At 45.1% G+C, this 18,860-nt stretch overlaps 1 protein-coding gene across 1 annotated transcript in view; it reads left to right on the top strand.

Moving 5' to 3' along the window:
- Positions 1-2,984, top strand: part of pkdcca (protein kinase domain containing, cytoplasmic a) — a 36,973-nt gene extending 33,989 nt beyond the window's left edge. Inside the window, exons 6-7 of the mRNA XM_035754071.1 lie at positions 526-699; positions 1,181-2,984. Of these exons, the coding sequence (XP_035609964.1) occupies positions 526-699; positions 1,181-1,266 (260 nt within the window). The 3' untranslated portion in view covers positions 1,267-2,984. The remainder of the gene's footprint in view (positions 1-525; positions 700-1,180) is intronic.
- The last annotated feature ends 15,876 nt before the right edge of the window (positions 2,985-18,860 follow it).

Raw genomic sequence — 18,860 nt, 5'->3', positions numbered from 1 at the left:
AACAGAGAAGACAAATAGAGAGAAGATAAATAATTTTAGAGGTATTCTAGTGTGGTCCTCATTCCTGGGCCCTTCAGACCACTCTCCCTTTATCTCTCTCTCCCCCCTTTCTCTCTTCTGCTCTCTCTGTCACTCCTGAGTTCAATTTGCCCAGGGTCGCGGTTGCCGTGGCAACCATTGTAGAAAAGTGGCCTTTAACAATGTGTGTCAGACAGTTAGTGGGGCAAAGGGAGGGTGAGAGAGGAGAAGGGGAGTGTGAGTGTGTGTGTGCCGTGTCTGTGTGTGTGTGTGGGGGGGAGGGTGGCGTCGAGGATCACAGAAGACATGTCAGCCTCTCACTCCCCAATAGCTCCATGGCACTCCCTCTGATAGACAGACAAAACAGAGCCCCCACGCTCACACAATGACCTACCTCATTACACGCGTGCAGGACCCTCAGTGCATCTACACCCTGCCAGTGACAGACACACACACACACGCACACGCACACCCTTCCTTGCTAACTAAATTCCTTCTCCGCTGCAGACTATAAGCGTGTAGTGGATGCCTCTATTCCTGGGGAGAACTACCGCTGCTGGCCATCCTATCAGCACGATGGATGTCTGCTGTCAGTCTACAGCATCACAGAGGCTATTGGTGTATGTGAGAGCCACGCCCAGTGCCGAGCATTTGTACTGACCAATCAGACAACCTGGACAGGTAAGAGTTAAATGAATGTGTTCACGCTACAGTGTTATCATTGTATTGTACACACACACACACACACACACACACACACACACACACACACACACACACACACACACACACACACACACACACACACACACACACACACACACACACACACACACACACACACACACACACACACACACTTAATTGGAGCTCAGTCTGGAGGGAGCACATCAGCATGGCAATCACTAATCGTTATTGAACCAGGCCAGCACTTTCACATTCATTCTCTTCACTCTTCATCCTCTCCTCCCCTGTCATACAGTATATCTCTCACCGCATCTCTGGCATTGTACGATTGTCATCGCATTCATGCAATTGTAGAAGGGAAGCACGTGCTAGGGTACATTCCGTTCATTTAACATAAAGCCTTCAACTTTACGGTCTCTCCTACTTTTCTACTTTTTATTCACGTTTACTTTTTTTTATTCTTCTCTGTCTACAGGTCACCAGCTTGTATTCTTCAAGACAGGCCCTGCCAGTCTAAACTCTGCCAAGGGACGGGTCACCTACGTCAGAGTGGGCAGCTGAACCAAAGGAGAGGGAAGAGACTTAACTACCAAACCTTCCTCTGATTGGCTAACCTGATCCTGGGGCATGCCCTCACAGCATAGTGAGCCACCCCATTGGATGGGTCGGGCAGAGGGAGTGTAAGAGGGATCCTAGACCACACCCTCCAGTGTGAACCTCCATGGGCCGTAAAGAAGGCTAACCCAAACCAGCTCCTGCTGAAGTGCAATAATAACTCAAGGAGAACATTTATCGTAACATAGATGTTGATGATCTGTCCTCCATTCAATGCTTAAAAGTGACTATTTTTCGAGGTTGTGCAGAGGCTTTTAGCTCAGGGTATGCTGAGGTTACCCTCCTAGCTAAGAGGGGTGAGAATGTATCCCTGTGGTCAGATGCCCCTCCTGTGCCCCCTAGACTACCTTCACATATCTGGTCAAAAGGATCTCCTTCTGGTTTAATCATTATTCTGTGAATGTTTCGAGGCGGCCTCAGTACGAACCATCAGCCAACCATCGAACCATAGGAAAGGTACTCAACAAACACATTCCAGGAAAACGTTCAAATTAGTGTTGGGTTCAATCTGTATCGCTGAAGGTCAGCGCTATAGCGTGATTTAAATGTAAAGGCAGTGTTCCCGCGTGAGCGGAGATTGCATTCCCGTTAAAAACTGCGTATGTCGGCTCAAACGGAAATGACCTTTACATTTTAGCGATACAGACTGAATCGAGCCCTAGGACTAGTTCAATAGTGTGTCTTCATGCCATGTTCAGGCTTTATTCTAAGGTTCAGGCTTTAACAAAGGTATTGGCAAAGGATGGATGTTCCAGTGTTACTGTGACGTCTTAGTCAGTGAATAAGCTCTTGTTTTTTTTAAAATTCTCTGACGCCTGAGTGTTGCTCAGACTTTCTCCCTCCTTCCCGACCCTGCCTCTCTCTCTCGCTCTATTTCCTTTCCCTTCCTCAGTCTTGTGTTAGATCCACAGCACTTTTCCATTAAGTCAAACAGGGGTTCTCTATGCTTTCAAAAAGCAACTCAATAAGCGATCGATTTCTACGTCTTAGTGGCTGAAGAATCTGTTCTTATAGAACAGGGGATTGTAACAGCTGAGTTATCAGATCAAATATCTTTCATTTCAATCCTATGTTGATGAAAACAAAGGCATTGTTCTTGTATGGTAAAATCAAGGATTTGTTTGGAATATTGTGTCATTGTTGATTTTGCATGTTGACCAAATGTAATGTAGTGTAGTGACCTCCTTGAGAGGGTCACTTTTTTGATCATTTTGTATTTATTGAGGACAGTGTGTGTTGGCTCCTGTCCCACTCCTGGGTCGCGTTCATTAGGCACCAAACGGAACAAAAGGGACTAAAACAGGAAGGGATTACCCAAACTTGTCCAAAAGAAATTCTAATTTTCGTTTTCTGTTGCAAAACGCTTTGCAATGGTTTGCCCTAATGAATATGACCCTGGGTTTAGAGCAAACACAGCAGGAAGTAATCTGCATCTATTCTAATTTCCTAAGGAAATGTGACATGAACCTTCAGATAAATAATCAGACAAGTATCAAAGAGCTCTTGCTTTCAGTGAAAGCAGAACATTGTGATTTTTTTTTAACCAAAAGTGAATTTTACCAAAGCTTTAACACTGTGTAGGCTGTTCATTGATGTATATAATGATGACAATGACGAGATGGCTATTTTTATATGGAAAAATACAAAACTTGTGGCAAATGAGACATTTGTGTGTGTGTGTGTGTTGGTGTGTGTGTGTGTCTCTCTCTCTCTTTCTGTGTGTGTGTCTGTGATTATTTGAGTTACAGATCTTTTTATTTAATTGCAGAAAAACCCTATGTAGTATATACAGTGCATTTGGAAAACATTTTGTCACGTTACATTCTTATCTTAAATTGATTAAATATATTCCCCCCTCATCAATCTACATACAATACCCCATAATGAAAAAGCAAAAACTGTTTTTTTTTATGTTAGCAAAGTTATAAATAAATGGAAAACTGAAATACCTTATTTACAGTATTCACACCCTTTGCTATGAGACTCGAAATTGAGCTCAGGTGCATCCTGTTTCCATGGATCATCCCTGAGATGTTTCTACAACTTGATTGGAGTCCACCTGTGTTAAATTCAAATGATTGGACACGATTTGGAAAGGCACACACCTGTCTATATAAGGTCCCACAGTTGACAGTGTATGTCAGAGCAAAAAAAACAACCCATGAGGTCAAAGTAATTGTCCATAGAGCTCCAAGACAGGATTGTGTCGAAGCACAGAACTGGGGAAGGGTACCAAAACATTTCTGCAACATTCAAGGTCCCCAAGAACAGAGTGGCCTCCATCATTCTTAAATGGAAGAAGTTTGGAACCACCAAGACTCTTCCTAGAGCTGGCTGCCCGGCCAAACTGAGCAATCGGGGAAGAAGGGCCTTGGTCAGGGAGGTGACCAAGAACCCGATGGTCACTCTGACAGAGCTCTAGAGTTCCTCTGTGGAGATGGGAGAACCTTCCAGAAGGACAGCCATCTCTACAGCACTCCACCAATCAGGCCTTTATTGTAGAGTGGCCAGACAGAAGCCACTCCTCAGTAAAAGGCACATGACAGCCCGCTTGGGAGTTTGCTAAAAGGCACTTAAAGACTCTCAGACCATGAGAAACAAGATTATCTGGTCAGATGATGCCAAGATGGAACTATTTGGCCTGAATGCCAAGAGTCACATCTGGAGGAAACCTGGCACCATCCCTACGATGATGCATGGTGGTGGCAGCATCATCCTGTGGTGGTATTTTTCAGTGGCAGGGACTGAGAGATTAGTCAGGATCGAGGGAAAGATGAAAGGAGCAAAGTACAGAGAGATCCTTGAGGAAAACATGCTCCAGAGCGCTCAGGACCTCAGACTGGGGCGAAGGTTCACCTTCCAACAGGACAACGACCCTAAGCACACAGTCAAGACAATGCAGGAGTGGCTTCGGGACAAGTCTCTGAATGTCGTTTTCGTGGCCCAGCCAGAGCCCAGACTTGAACCTGATCGAACATCTCTGGAGAGACCTGAAAATAGCTGTGCAGCAACACTCCCCATCCAACCTGACAGAGCTTGAGAGGATCTGCAGAGAAGAATTGGAGAAACTCCACAAATACAGGTGTGCCAAGCTTGTAGCATCATACCCAAGAAGACTCGAGGCTGTAATCGCTGCAGAAGGTGCTTGAACAAAGTACTGAGTAAAGGGCCTGAATACTTATGTAAATGTGATATTTAATTATAATATTTTTTAAACATTTGCAAACATTTCTAAAATCCTGTTTTTTTTCTTTTCTGTATTGTTTGTAGGTTGATGAAGGGGGAAAAAACAACAATATAATCCATTTTAGAATAAAGCTGTACTTAACAAAATGTGGAAACACTTTCCAAATGCACTGTATATAGACGGTAGATAATTGTTTAGTAAACAGTACAGGTTATTACTGTAGGGGTACAGTACAGGTTATTACTGTAGGGGTACAGTACAGGTTATTACTGTAGGGGTACAGTACAGCCAGTGATGGTGTTGATTGGCCTAGTGAATGCCCATCCCATCTGATGTACCTGTCATCTGATGAAATGATTGAGGACACATTTCTCTGGAATCACCTCAGAGTACTGGCCCATTGTGAAAACAAACAAAAGACACAAACACATGGAGATGTGTTTCTCATTCTTCACTTCTAGAGAGGGAAACATGTAAGAGGGAATAATGCAAAGGAAAAAGTAGTCTGCAAAAAAAAGAGTAAGAGAGTGTGTGTGTTTTGAGAACAAACATAATTTTACAATCATGGAACTATTTGGACGGAGTGCGAGTTAAAGAGGCCCTGGAAGCTGGCATGGGCCTGCAGCCCATCTGGACCGGTCCTGGGTCACTGGCTTAAAGAGCTGCACAGAGCCAGGGGGCTGGGGGAGTGGGGGCCTGCTTGTGGGGCTAAGGGCACCCAATGGAAGTCCTGAAGGGGCCCTTCAAGCACCCAGGAAAGAAAACAACATCTTAATGAAGAGAACACACACTTTGGTTTACTCCCCCCAACTCTTCATGAAGTGTGCGTGTTGGGAGGGCCTGTTTGTGTGTGTGTGTGTGTGTGTGTGTGTGTGTGTGTGTGTGTGTGTGTGTGTGTGTGTGTGTGTGTGTGTGTGTGTGTGTGTGTGTGTGTGTGTGTGAGGCTCTTTGTCTGACCGTTCCAGTGGAAATGAGTCCGTGTGACCTTTGGCCCCTGACCTTTTCACCTCAGAGTGGGCAGGACAAAGGGAAAGGCTGTTAAACAGTGAGAGAGGGAGGCCATGGGACCCTGGGAGCATCCTATAGAGGGGAATCCTTTTTCCCATTGAGTGTTCAAAGGCTGCTTGTGTCAACACACACATACTCTCTACAACTTAATCAGTGGGGATTTTGGTCACAGGGTAACTGGGGCAGAAATACAGGGAGTGACAAGCATATGCACATTTACACACACACACACACACACACACACACACACACACACACACACACACACACACACACACACACACACACACACACACACACACACACACACACACACACACACACACACACACACACACACACAGTGTGGAGGACCTTTTCAGAAAAGGGGCAAGGAGGACTCTGGGAAAAGAATGGAGGAGTCTCTGTAAAGCATGGAGCGATCTACTGAAACAACACACTGAAGTGATTGTGCAGGTCTACTCATGTTAATGACAGTTACACAACTTGGTGGGTCGAGCCCTGAATTCTGATTGACTGACAGACGTGGCATATCAGACCATATACCACAGGTATAACAAAACATATATATATATTTTTCTAATTACGTTGGTAACCAGTTTATTATAGCGATAAGGCACCACGGGGGTTTGTGATATATGGCCAAGATACCACGGCTAAGGACTGTGTCCAGGCACTCCACGTTGAGTCGTGCTTAAGAACAGCCCTTGGCCGTGGTATATTGGTCATATACCACACCTCCTCGGGCCTTATTGTTTAATCTACCTCTCCTGTCCCAGGGTTTGCAATGTGAGTAAATCAGTGTGAGTAGATACACTGTAGACATTATTAATCAAATGCGTTCACGGTCTCACTCACACCGCCCCCACTCACACCGACCCCACTCACACCGACCCCACTCACACCGACCCCACTCACACCGACCCCACTCACACCGCCCCCACTCACACCGCCCCCACTCACACCGACCCCACTCACACCGCCCCCACTCACACCGACCCCACTCACACCGACCCCACTCACACCGACCCCACTCACACCGACCCCACTCACACCGATCCCACTAACACCGACCCCACTCACACCGACCCCACTCACACCGACCCCACTCACACCGCCCCCACTCACACCGCCCCCACTCACACCGACCCCACTCACACCGACCCCACTCACACCGCCCCCACTCACACCGACCCCACTCACATCGACCCCACTCACACCGACCCCACTCACACCGACCCCACTCACATCGACCCCAATCACACCGACCCCACTCACACCGACCCCACTCACACCGACCCCACTCACACTGACCCCACTCACACCGACCCCACTCACACCGACCCCACTCACACCGACCCCACTCACATCGAGGACCCCACTCACACCGACCCCACTCACACCGACCCCACTCACACCGACCCCACTCACACCGACCCCAATCACACCGACCCCACTCACAGCAGGTATAGGGCTGTGGTCACGCATGTAGTCCCCCCTGGACTGGAACCACTGGTAGTACTGTTTAATAAACTGGTGTGTTCCAGTGTACCAGCAGCTGTTCTCCATATAGCAGACAGCCTGGGAGTCCAGTAAACCCGGGCCAGCCATCCCCAAAACCCATCGCTCCAAAACAAACCAACCAGCATAATATGTAACGAAATGTGTCTGTGTAGAGACTGTGTCTGTACATGTGTTTTTGTGTGTGTGTGTGTGCGTGTGTGTGTGTGCGTGTGTGTGTGGTGACACTAACGGTTTGTTTAGAGCATGTTTGTCTATCTGGGCTTGTATGTGTTAGCTTGTATGCGGCTGTTGATGCATGAATGTGTGTGATTGCTGTGTATTATAAGCTAGTGGGAAGACTGCTTTCTTTCTTCTGGACACAAGACAAATAAGAAGACACCTGCCATGTGCTGCATATCAAGAGGGACAGGTCTGAAGTTGGTTGATTTCATGTCAGAGGGAAAACGTTGTTGCTTTGGTGCCAGTTAAAAATAGGGGAGGAGAAGGAGAGGGATAGAGTGGAAGACACAGAGAGAGAGAGAGAGAGAGAGAGAGAGAGAGAGAGAGAGAGAGAGAGAGAGAGAGAGAAAGAGGGGGAACGAGAGAAGGAGGGAGAGAGAGTAAGACTTATCCCTAGACTAGCGTCTTTTGTGTGAGGGACAGGAAGAGCGAGGGGAGTGTCTCCAGAGAGAGGCGCAGCATCTGTGTTTTATTGGCCTGGGGGATTAGGGCTTTTCCTGGGGAGGAGCCTGGGGGCCAGGGGGGACTAGAGTGGGGCTGGAGGGGAAGGGGCAGGGAGGGCCAGAGGGCCTCCTCGGGGCTAAAGGCTGCTAATGAGAGACAGACAGATATGTCAGAGACAGACAGGGACATGGCAGCTATAGGCAGGTTGGAGCTAGAGGGAAGTTGGGCATTGGGCGATGGTATTGTTGCAGATCACCATATGAATCACACTTCAATGCAGAACATAATTTGGAGTGTGTGTGTTATGTGTTTGTGGGTGCCTGCATGCATGTACAGTATGTCGTTCTGCCCCTGAACAGGCAGTTAAACCACTGTTCCTAGGCTGTCATTGAAAATAATAATTTGTTCTTAACTGACTTGCCTAGTTAAATAAAGGTAAAATAAAAAATAAATAAATGTATGTGTGTGTCAGGTTGGTGGTACCTTAATTGGGGAGAATGGGCTTGTAGTAATAGCTGGAGTGGAATGGAATAAATGACATCAAACATATGGTTTCCACGTGTTTGACGCCATTCCATTCGCTCTGTTCCAGCCATTATTATGATCCGTCCTCCCCTCAGCAGCCTCCACTGATTTGCACCTCACAGTGGCTGCTGGCTGCACTTGCCCCATAGGCCCAACTGTGGCCCTAAGGCCCGACAACAGTAGCAGCATTGTCCTCTGTCACAGGGGCTCTCAAAACCTGCCTTTGTCTCAGCTATCCTGTGTCTCTCTCTAGCACTGTTGAGAGAGGCAACAATGGCAGCAGTTGTTGGTGGTGACTACATGTGAACGTCTGGACATGACATTCAATCTAGGCATCAAGTGGCCTGGAGGTGAGTGGGGATGGAGGGAAATAGAGGAAAGTGGTATTACCTGCACTGCCTTTCTCTTTCTTTTGGTCTTTCAACTCTCCTACTTACTCTCTTTCGCTGTCATACATACTACTTACACACACACACACACACACACACACACACACACACACACACACACACACACACACACACACACACACACACACACACACACACACACACACACACACACACACACACACACACACACACACACACACACACACACACACACTTCCAAGAACCAGTAACTCCAGTGGCGGTCGTGGGCCATTTGAGACTATTCTTTATGAATACAGCATTATACAGCATTGAAGACCACTTCTATGACAGCATATTGGATGACAGTCATTCACATTCCATTCACCCAGCGAAGTGGAACATCCATAGGTTTAGGCCACTACAGGATGCTAAAATGTTTCCTATACCCATCATGAGGTTGCTACAACCGAGCCGACAAAATTTAAGTTTATAACGTAGCTGCACACAGGTCGAGAGACAAATTGGAGTAATCGAGGTGACAGACAGTGACACATTCAATACCGCCGTGCACACTCTTGCCTGCATCTAGTGGATCTGGGCAATCACTAGTCCAAGCAGTTGCAAAACATTCAAATTCAGGTAGGTCCATCCCGTTCCGTTCCGTTTGCTTCCTTTTTAAGAAACATTTTGCAACAGAATCAGCAGAATTAATACACCCCTGATCAACCGCACACACAGTTCACTTTCATAGCAGCCACAACCAGCATCGGTACTTTGCCCGTTCCTTCTCGCATCTACGTGTTCTCCTCCTGTCCCCTTTTTCCTTCACTTGTGGACTTCAGTGCACAACACAACAGCTGACTGCAACCAGGCGAAAACACATCTCCAAGTCAAATCAAATCAAATCAAATCAAATCAAATAAAATCAAATCAAATTTATTTATATAGCCCTTCGTACATCAGCTGATATCTCAAAGTGCTGTACAGAAACCCAGCCTAAAACCCCAAACAGCAAACAATGCAGGTGTAAAAGCACGGTGGCTAGGAAAAACTCCCTAGAAAGGCCAAAACCTAGGAAGAAACCTAGAGAGGAACCGGGCTATGTGGGGTGGCCAGTCCTCTTCTGGCTGTGCCGGGTAGAGATTATAACAGAACATGACCAAGATGTTCAAATGTTCATAAATGACCAGCATGGTCGAATAATAATAAGGCAGAACAGTTGAAACTGGAGCAGCAGCACAGTCAGGTGGACTGGGGACAGCAAGGAGCCTTCATGTCAGGTAGTCCTGGGGCACGGTCCTAGGGCTCAGGTCAGTTGAAACTGGAGCAGGAGCATGGCCAGGTGGACTGGGGACAGCAAGGAGTCCTCATGTCAGGTAGTCCTGGGACATGGTCCTAGGGCTCAGGTCCTCCGAGAGAGAGAAAGAAAGAGAGAAGGAGAGAATTAGAGAACGCACACTTAGATTCACACAGGACACCGAATAGGACAGGAGAAGTACTCCAGATATAACAAACTGACCCTAGCCCCCCGACACATAAACTACTGCAGCATAAATACTGGAGGCTGAGACAGGAGGGGTCAGGAGACACTGTGGCCCCATCCGAGGACACCCCGGACAGGGCCAAACAGGAAGGATATAACCCCAAGTCACAACTTCATACCATAACCGCTTACCTCTAAACAGCTAATACGTTAGTAAACACACAATCCAATCCATATGTACAATCATGCAGTACAGTGTACAGCAAGCAGTTTAGCAGTTACACCGGTGGGCTCCGGTGGCAATAAATGAATAAAATCGAAAGCTTACCTTGAGTTGGAAGTGTTGCAGTTGCAGTGTTGGATAGCCTTAGCCATCTATCTAACATAAAATAGAATTCCTCTTTGTTTGAGTCAGGTTGTTGAGTTAGCATTAGCTAGCTGAGTAAATAACAAGCAAGCTAAGAAGAATAAAAATATATAATTCATCTCTCTCTCTCTCTCTCTCTCTCTCTCTCTCTCTCTCTCTCTCTCTCTCTCTCTTTTTTTTTTTGGAAAGATTTTTTGAAGATATTTAAAAAAAAAAGATATTTGAAGATATTATTTTGTTCTAAACTGTTCAACTATTGTCTTTCTTTCTCTTTGAGTAGACTACTCGCCACACGTTATGCCTCCTCTACGTTATGCACTCCTCTACGTTATGCACTCCTCTACGTTATGCACTCCTCTACGTTATGCACTCCTCTACGTTATGCACTCCTCTACATTATGCCTCCTCTACTTTATGCACTCCTCTACGTTATGCCTCCTCTACGTTATGCACTCCTCTATGTTATGCACTCCTCTATGTTATGCACTCCTCTACGTTATGCACTCCTCTACGTTATGCACTCCTCTACGTTATGCACTCCTTACGTTATGCCTCCTCTACATTATGCACTCCTCTACGTTATGCACTCCTCTACGTTATGCACTCCCTCTACGTTATGCACTCCTCTACATTATGCCTCCTCTACTTTATGCACTCCTCTACGTTATGCCTCCTCTACGTTATGCACTCCTCTACGTTATGCACTCCTCTATGTTATGCACTCCTCTACGTTATGCACTCCTCTACGTTATGCACTCCTCTACGTTATGCACTCCTCTACGTTATGCCTCCTCTACATTATGCACTCCTCTACGTTATGCCTCCTCTACGTTATGCACTCCTCTACGTTATGCACTCCTCTACGTTATGCACTCCCCTGCTAGCTAGCTGGAGCTTATGCTTTCAGTACTAGATTCATTCTCTGATCCTTTGACTGGAAGGACAACATGTCAGTTCATGCTGGAAGAGCTCTGATAGGTCGGAGGACGTCCTCTGGAAGTCGTCATCATTACTGTGTAAGTCTGTGGAACGGGGTTAGAACCCAGAACCTGGGTTTTGTATTGAAGTCAATGTACCGGCAAGAGGAATAAGGAAGCCAGCTGTCCTCCAGCTACTCCATGGTGCTACCCTACAGAGTGCTGTTGAGGATACTGTAGACCTTCTTTAGCAAAATAGCGTGTTTTAGTCAGTTATTTGGTGATGTGAATATATTTAGTATAGTTTTATCAAAAAAGGATAACTTTTTTTTAATGTTAGAGGAGTAGGATGGTCCTCCCCTTCCTCCTCTGAGTAGCTTCCACTGAGAAACACTTTATTTTCTCAGCTCACACTTGGGCAAAGGCTAATTATCTGGATTGCTGCTTCACATGGAAGCTATTAGAATCTCTGATGGGAGAAAAGAAACACAGAATCAGAAGCAGGTATGAAACGTCCTGTGGTCTGCTACTGGCCAGCTCTACAGTGTGTTCTTAGCACTTTAATGACTGTTTATACATCCAAGAAATCTCTCCTCATACGCAATCCACCTGATTACACAACTACCAAACTATTACACACATTCACTTCAACGGTAGCTTTCAAGTGATTTTAGAAGTCTGTGAAAATTGTAAAAACCTAAGAGAGACAGAGAGACACCGGATGGGGTGTACTTTACTGTGGTTCTCAGGCATAGAGGAGTGAAGGTTATACCTATTCACCAGCAAGTAGAAAACACACACCAGCCATTCTACATATCTGGAATATTATGTAGTCAAAACGAGACAGACTTTATCCAATGGGAGAACAAGCCACATATCATGTGATTAACTCACAACCAATGTAAACAGACTTTGGCTGCATTAGATATGGAGCCAGAGACCTAAGGGGTATAGTCTAGCTCAGCTGACAGTGTGGCAAGCTAGCAGAGAGAGAGAGAGAGAGATGTCTTACCAGGAACCCCACTGTGTACTGTGTTAACAACAGACTGTCAACACCTTGGGAGGGGAGAGAGCAAGTGTGTCCCCAGAGACAGACCCCTAACTATGGAGCAGATAGACAGCTAGCAGCTGACAAGCAGGGAACTGAACTTCTGGTTATGTCCATCCTGTAATTGTCAATTTACTGTCATTTTTGACTGATGGTGTTCTTTCAGTGAGTGAATGTGACAGTGGTTTCAAAGGCACACAGGGTAGGTGTTTTGAGGGGGCAGAACCACAGATGAGAGTCTGTGAGAGCCAATGCAAGAGCTTGGGACTATACGGTTCTATCTGTTTTTTTTTTGTCAAGAGTAAAGCCTTCTTCACATTGGCAGTTTGAAGTGACTCAAATCGAACATTTTTGCATATCTGATTCGAATCTGTTCTTTTTCCTGCTGTCTGAACAGTGAAAAAGCACATGGAATTGGCTATTTCAAGCCACATTTTAAACCACCTTCGTGGTTTGAAGTTACATACAAATCTGATTCTTGGCCATGTGACTTGTGTCTGAAAGGTCAAATCTGATTTATTTGCCCTCAAGGTGTTTTTATACTGTTGGCATAGACTGTTGCTTGCTAGCTACTCTGTTGCCAGTTTGACAAGGATATGTGGTAGCTAACTAGCTTGTTATTTATTTACAAACAAATGAGTGAATGTACTCGAAAGGTAATCAGCTACCTAGCTAGCTCAGTGACTGCTGTGGCTTGCCAAAAAGAACTACTTTGAAAGACGGATCATCTGGATACTTTGAGGTTTTAAACGTGTTCCTACACTATGACTTTGGACATTCAAAGCAACTAGGAAACGTCCATGGCAGGAATTGTTCTCAGCTTAGCTTGCTACATAACTGCTGAGTGATAGGAAGCAGAGCACCACCACCAATCAGCCTACACCACTGAGCGCACACCAGTCGTTACTATGACAACTAGCGTAGCCATGTCAGCAAATTAATGTCTGAACACACACATCCGATGTGGTCACTTGTTAACTTGCTGTTTTGGACAGTGAGTATTTCAAAACTGATTTTTTTTTTAAAGAAAAAATTATTTGAGAATTAAGGCCTGCAGTCTGAACAAGGCTTTATTGACATGGCCTTGTTCTGTTCAATATAGTACGCTAAATACCCCAATTCATATTGTTAAATTCAAAAGAATATGATATAGAAATAGCTGACGTTACTCAAACCAATGAGGGTTCGGAACATTAAAGCCAATTATCTTGGAGCCAGAAAGAGTTACAGAGAGAGCAGAGACAGCAACTGTAAATAAGTAGCTTCCTGCCACACTCATACACTAATACAACACAGTTCCAAAAGGGTTCCGCTGCTGTCCCCATAGGAGAACGCTTTTTGGTTCCAGGTTGAACCCTTTTTGGTTTCAGGTAGAGCTCTTTTGGGTCATATGTTCTACAAAACAAATCTAAAGTTATACCCTGAACCAAAATGTGTTCTTCAACAGCTTCTCCTTCTAGATTCTAATAATAATAATAATAATATATGCCTAGCATTTTGTTTTCTGTGAGTGTAGGGACAGCCAGTGGAACGACCAGCCAGGCCAATAACATTGCTGCCTTCGCCTCGATCATTAGTGAATTATTGTCCACATTCAATATTACTGTGTTGTCCTGTTAATCGTTGTTACTCATTTATTTGATATGTTTCTATATATTTGCTTTGGCAACGTATGTGGTAATACTTTCCATGACAATAAATCCTTTTGAATTGGATTTGATTAATTGAGATAGAAAGAGAGGGAGAGAGAGAAACAGGGAGAGAGAGACAGGGAGCGAGAGAGAGGTACAGACAGACAGACAGACAGACAGACAGACAGACAGACAGACAGACAGACAGACTGGATTGAGGGTGGATTGAGGCAATGATAGAGAGACACACAGACTCAAATAAAGAGAGTCAGGGTGGCGGCCCTTGCCCTTTCATCCCTAATGCCCTAATACCCGGGCCCACAAGGCGCCAGCCTTACAAGGCTGCAACACGTGCGTGGCACAAAGAAGGTGACGAGGGAGAGGGGAGTAGAATGGAAGCTCTGAATTGCCTCTCTCTCTTCCTCCCTCTTGCTCTCTCTCTGTCTGTCTCTGTCTGATGTAGTCAGGGGTCGTTCCAAGGTCGTCTGGCAGTCACCCAGGTTCTCCTGACCCCCCTTTCCCCAACTCTCTACACGGCCCTCCATTCTACACTCACACACACACAGATACTACAGAATGAGGGAGAACACACACACACACACACACACAGACGTCATTATCACAAAGCAATTCTAAACAAGTTTTTGACGACAAAGAAAACATTGTTCATGGAACAACTGCGTTGAACAATTCTTAAACAAACCTAAAAAGAGGCTTTTCTTTAGGAATGAGGAATGCCATAGAGGAGCATGGAGCCGGGAAAAATCCAACCAGATTCCCATCAGTCCTGATGCTATCAGAGGGCATTGTGGGTGACTGGCTCTTGACAAGGAAGTAATCAGCACACGCCGTGGGCATGCAAGGCACTGTCTGGGCACCCAGCACACGCAACCATGCCACCCAGTGTGAGGACATCTGAGTTCATTGTGTCCACACTGCCCAGTGTGCCAACTAGGGATGGAAGTCTGCCTGCCTGACATACAGAGAGGGCTTGGGTATGGGTGAGTTGGGAAGAAAAACAACTCCAAGCTTCAGACTAAACCTCAGGTTCAAACTCATACTGAGCTGTCAGGAAACGTGTTTAGTTTTACTGAATTTTAGAAATCTGTCCTAAATGATTAGGTCCTTGGTAATGTTTTGTAGTTTGAATTTACAGTAACACCTTGTAAATGCAAGGTGTCATTACAATACGATGTCATGGGTGGATAAGCAAGAAAATTGACATTCTCCTCTTTCGGGGGGTGTTTCATACAGTATGTAGCAAAATGAGCTGTGTAACCTCACTTACAGTCAATTTCAATCTGTGTGTGTGTGTTGGTGTGTGTGTGTCAGTGGAGGCTCCTCTGAGGAGGAAAGGGAGGACCATCTCCTCAGTGAATTTCACAACAATTAAAATAGTGAACATGAAAAAAAGATATCCTTTTTAGATAAAACTGTACTAAATATATTAATGTAACCAAATAACTGATTAAAACACACTGCTTTTGATTTTGTTACATTCTTGTGAATTCTATGTTTTTTACTAGATTACTTGTAGTTTTTCATGTTGTTTGTCTGTAATTTTTGTAATGACTTGGTGCTGCCTATCTTGGCCAGGACGCTCTTGAAAAAGAGATTTTACATCTCAATGAGCACTTCCTGGTTAAATAAAGGTTTAATAATAATAATAATACAATCTTAAACATTAACGACCACCCCTGGTGTGTGTGTGTGTGTGTGTGTGTGTGTGTGTGTGTGTGTGTGTGTGTGTGTGTGTGTGTGTGTGTGTGTGTGTGTGTGTGTGTGTGTGTGTGTGTGTGTGTGTGTGTGTGTGTGTGTGTGTGTGTGTGTGTACAAGCCAGGACACCAGAGCATATTTTAACTCCCTGTACTGGGCCGATGCATTCCCTGGCAAATACAGTTCTACACTCCTAACTCCGTCACAGGCCTGGAAACAACATTGATTTACAATCATCTCAACCCGCAATAACTCACATGTAACTGTCAGAGACCACTGGCTGCGTTCCCTTTGTCTTCATGACTCTATCTCCTCTGGACTAATACAGTGATCCAGTACACTCCTAATGTTGCACAATGCATGATACATCAGGGAGGCTCTCTGAGTCTGTGTGTGAGGTCAGTGTGTGGGAATATGGGAGGTATGTCTGGGGAGTGAGTGTGTGTGTCTACATTTATTTGTGAATCTGTGTGGTTGTGTGTGTGTGTCTGAGTGTGTGAGTTCATGTGAGCGAGACACCAATTAATCCAACACTCTTATCTCCAGTATTTTCCTCACTATCACTGGAGGCACAAATGCTGAGTCCTTACATGTGTTGTTTGGAGCCGGGGACAACCAGAACACTGTGTCCTATCAGTGTGTAGTGACAGGTCTGATAACACTGCCTCCAGGGCAGCCCGCCTGAAAGCTGAAATGCACACTGTCCTCCCCCTTACCTCCTCTCTTCCTCTCCCCTCTCTCACCCACTCTCTCTCTCTTCCTCTTTGACTCATCTATCTTCCTCTCTTATCTCTCACCCACCGTCCATTTCCCTCTCTCCTATCTCACCCACTCAGTCTCTCTTCTCCTCTCCACCCTACCCTCTTCTCCCTCTTCCACCCCTGCCTTACCTCAACCTCTCTATGCACACCTCCCCCTTCTCTCACCCCTTCCCCTTCCATCTCCCCTTTCCACAGCTCTGGACCCCCTATTTCTACCCCCCCTCCTCTCTCTTTATCTTCCTGTCTTATCAGGGGAATGTGGTTGGGAAGGTCAGGGCAGCTGGTCAGGGTCAGAGGTCAAGCAGTGGAGCGGCCAGTTGGTCGGCCACTCTCTCAGGCTTTAATTAATAACCTCTTCAGACCTGGTTTATCTGACACTGGGATCTAGGGTCTGGGGCCTGGTTCCGGGAGGGAGGGTGTGGGGACTTGTAGGACCGTAAAGTGTTTCAGAGTAGGAGTGCTGATCTAGGATCTGTTGTGTCTTTTTCAAGAAACATAATGGATAAGACTTAATGGACAGATCCTAGATCTGCACTCCTACTCTGAGATACGTTGTGGATATGGGCCCAAGTCAGTTTAACCTCACTGAGCCACTAATGGAACGCCACTTCTAGGTCTGAGATGTCCACATAAGCCAAGAGGGAATAGTGGGACCACATCTCCCAAGCACCAATAAATTAGCAACTTGGATTGTATAGGTTTAGATGGTCATGTTCCCATGCCGTGAGTCTTGACCTACAAAAACAGCGGTGGCCAATATATGTGCAGTCTTTCGTTCCTGTCTAGAAGTAACAAACACAGCTGATTTAATATTTTAACATATGATGAAATGTGGACATACCTACCCACGTGAAAGGAGTAAATGAAGACTATACCCATTTCTATGTACAAGGATATGTTAAACGTCAGGTAGTCCCTGAGGAGACATACTGTTAAAGGACGATCCTAAACACACCATAGATATAGAAATGAGCACAGCACTGGTTATCAAGTTTAGGAAATGCATATCACCCTCCTGCTTTTCATCAACACACCTTAGAGCCCTGCCTTAACCCCCTCCCCCCTCCCCCCTCCCCTCTCTCTCTTTATCTCTCTCCCACTGGAGAGGTTTTAATCCCTATATTCCCCATCTTTCAGTTACTGCTTCTCCCTGATTGGGGATCAGCCAGCATTTCTTCATCACCACCGTAGCACGTCCAGGCGCGAGCCACCGCCAAACCCCACTGAACACTCAGAGCCATCTGTATGGCGATAAGCCCAGACAACTCTGTTTGTCCTTCAGCAGGTCGATTTATCAAGGCAGGATCCACTGCTGAAACCTGAATTTGGTGCATTGCCGCAGGTAAATCTAAATATTATAGCAGAATCCTGCACACACCTGTGATATCCGCACACACACACACACACACACACACACACACACACACACACACACACACACACACACACACACACACACACACACACACACACACACACACACACACACACACACACACACACACACACACACACACACACACACACACACACACACACACACACAGCCTCCTAAACCAGACACTAGTGGCAACACTATTACCATCTAGTAGACTTGGGTTTTGCGAGGGCATTGTGGATGGGGATGGCACATGGGTGTAATCCCATCATTCTCGCTCGTTTTTTAAAACTTATCCCTTTTTTTTAACCTATCCCTTTTTTGTTTACCTATCCCTTGTTTTGTTTTTACCTATCCCTTTTTCACCAATCCCCTTTTTTTTTTTACCTATCCCTTTTTTTACCTATCCCTTTTTTTACCTATCCCTTTTACCTATTTTTTTACCTATCCCTTTGTTTTTTTACCTATCCCTATCTTTTTTTACCTATCCCTTTTTTTTTACCTATCCCTTTTTTTTTACCTATCCCTTGTTTTTTTTTTTTACCTATCCCTTGTTTTGTTTTTTTTTACCTATCCCTTGTTTTGTTTTTACCTTTTTTTTTTACCTATCCCTTGTTTTGTTTTTTACCTATCCCCCTTTTTTTTTTTACCTATCCCTTGTTTTGTTTTTTACCTATCCTTTGTTTTGTTTTTACCTATCCCTTGTTTTTTTTTTTTACCTATCCCTTGTTTTGTTTTTTACCTATCCCCCTATTTTTTTTTACCTATCCCTTGTTTTGTTTTTTACCTATCCCTTGTTTTTTTTTTTTTTTTACCTATCCCTTGTTTTGTTTTTTACCTATCCCTTGTTTTTTTTTTTTACCTATCCCTTGTTTTGTTTTTTACCTATCCCTTTTTTTTTACCAATCCCTTTTTTGAACCTATCCCTTTGTTTTTTTTTTTACCTATTTTTTACCTATCCTTTGTTTTGTTTTTTAC

This window comes from Oncorhynchus keta, chromosome 36, assembly GCF_023373465.1.
Source record: "Oncorhynchus keta strain PuntledgeMale-10-30-2019 chromosome 36, Oket_V2, whole genome shotgun sequence".
NCBI lineage: Eukaryota > Metazoa > Chordata > Actinopteri > Salmoniformes > Salmonidae > Oncorhynchus > Oncorhynchus keta.
The sequence above is the reverse complement of the archived record's forward strand: the minus strand, read 5'-3'. Positions and strand labels throughout refer to the sequence as shown.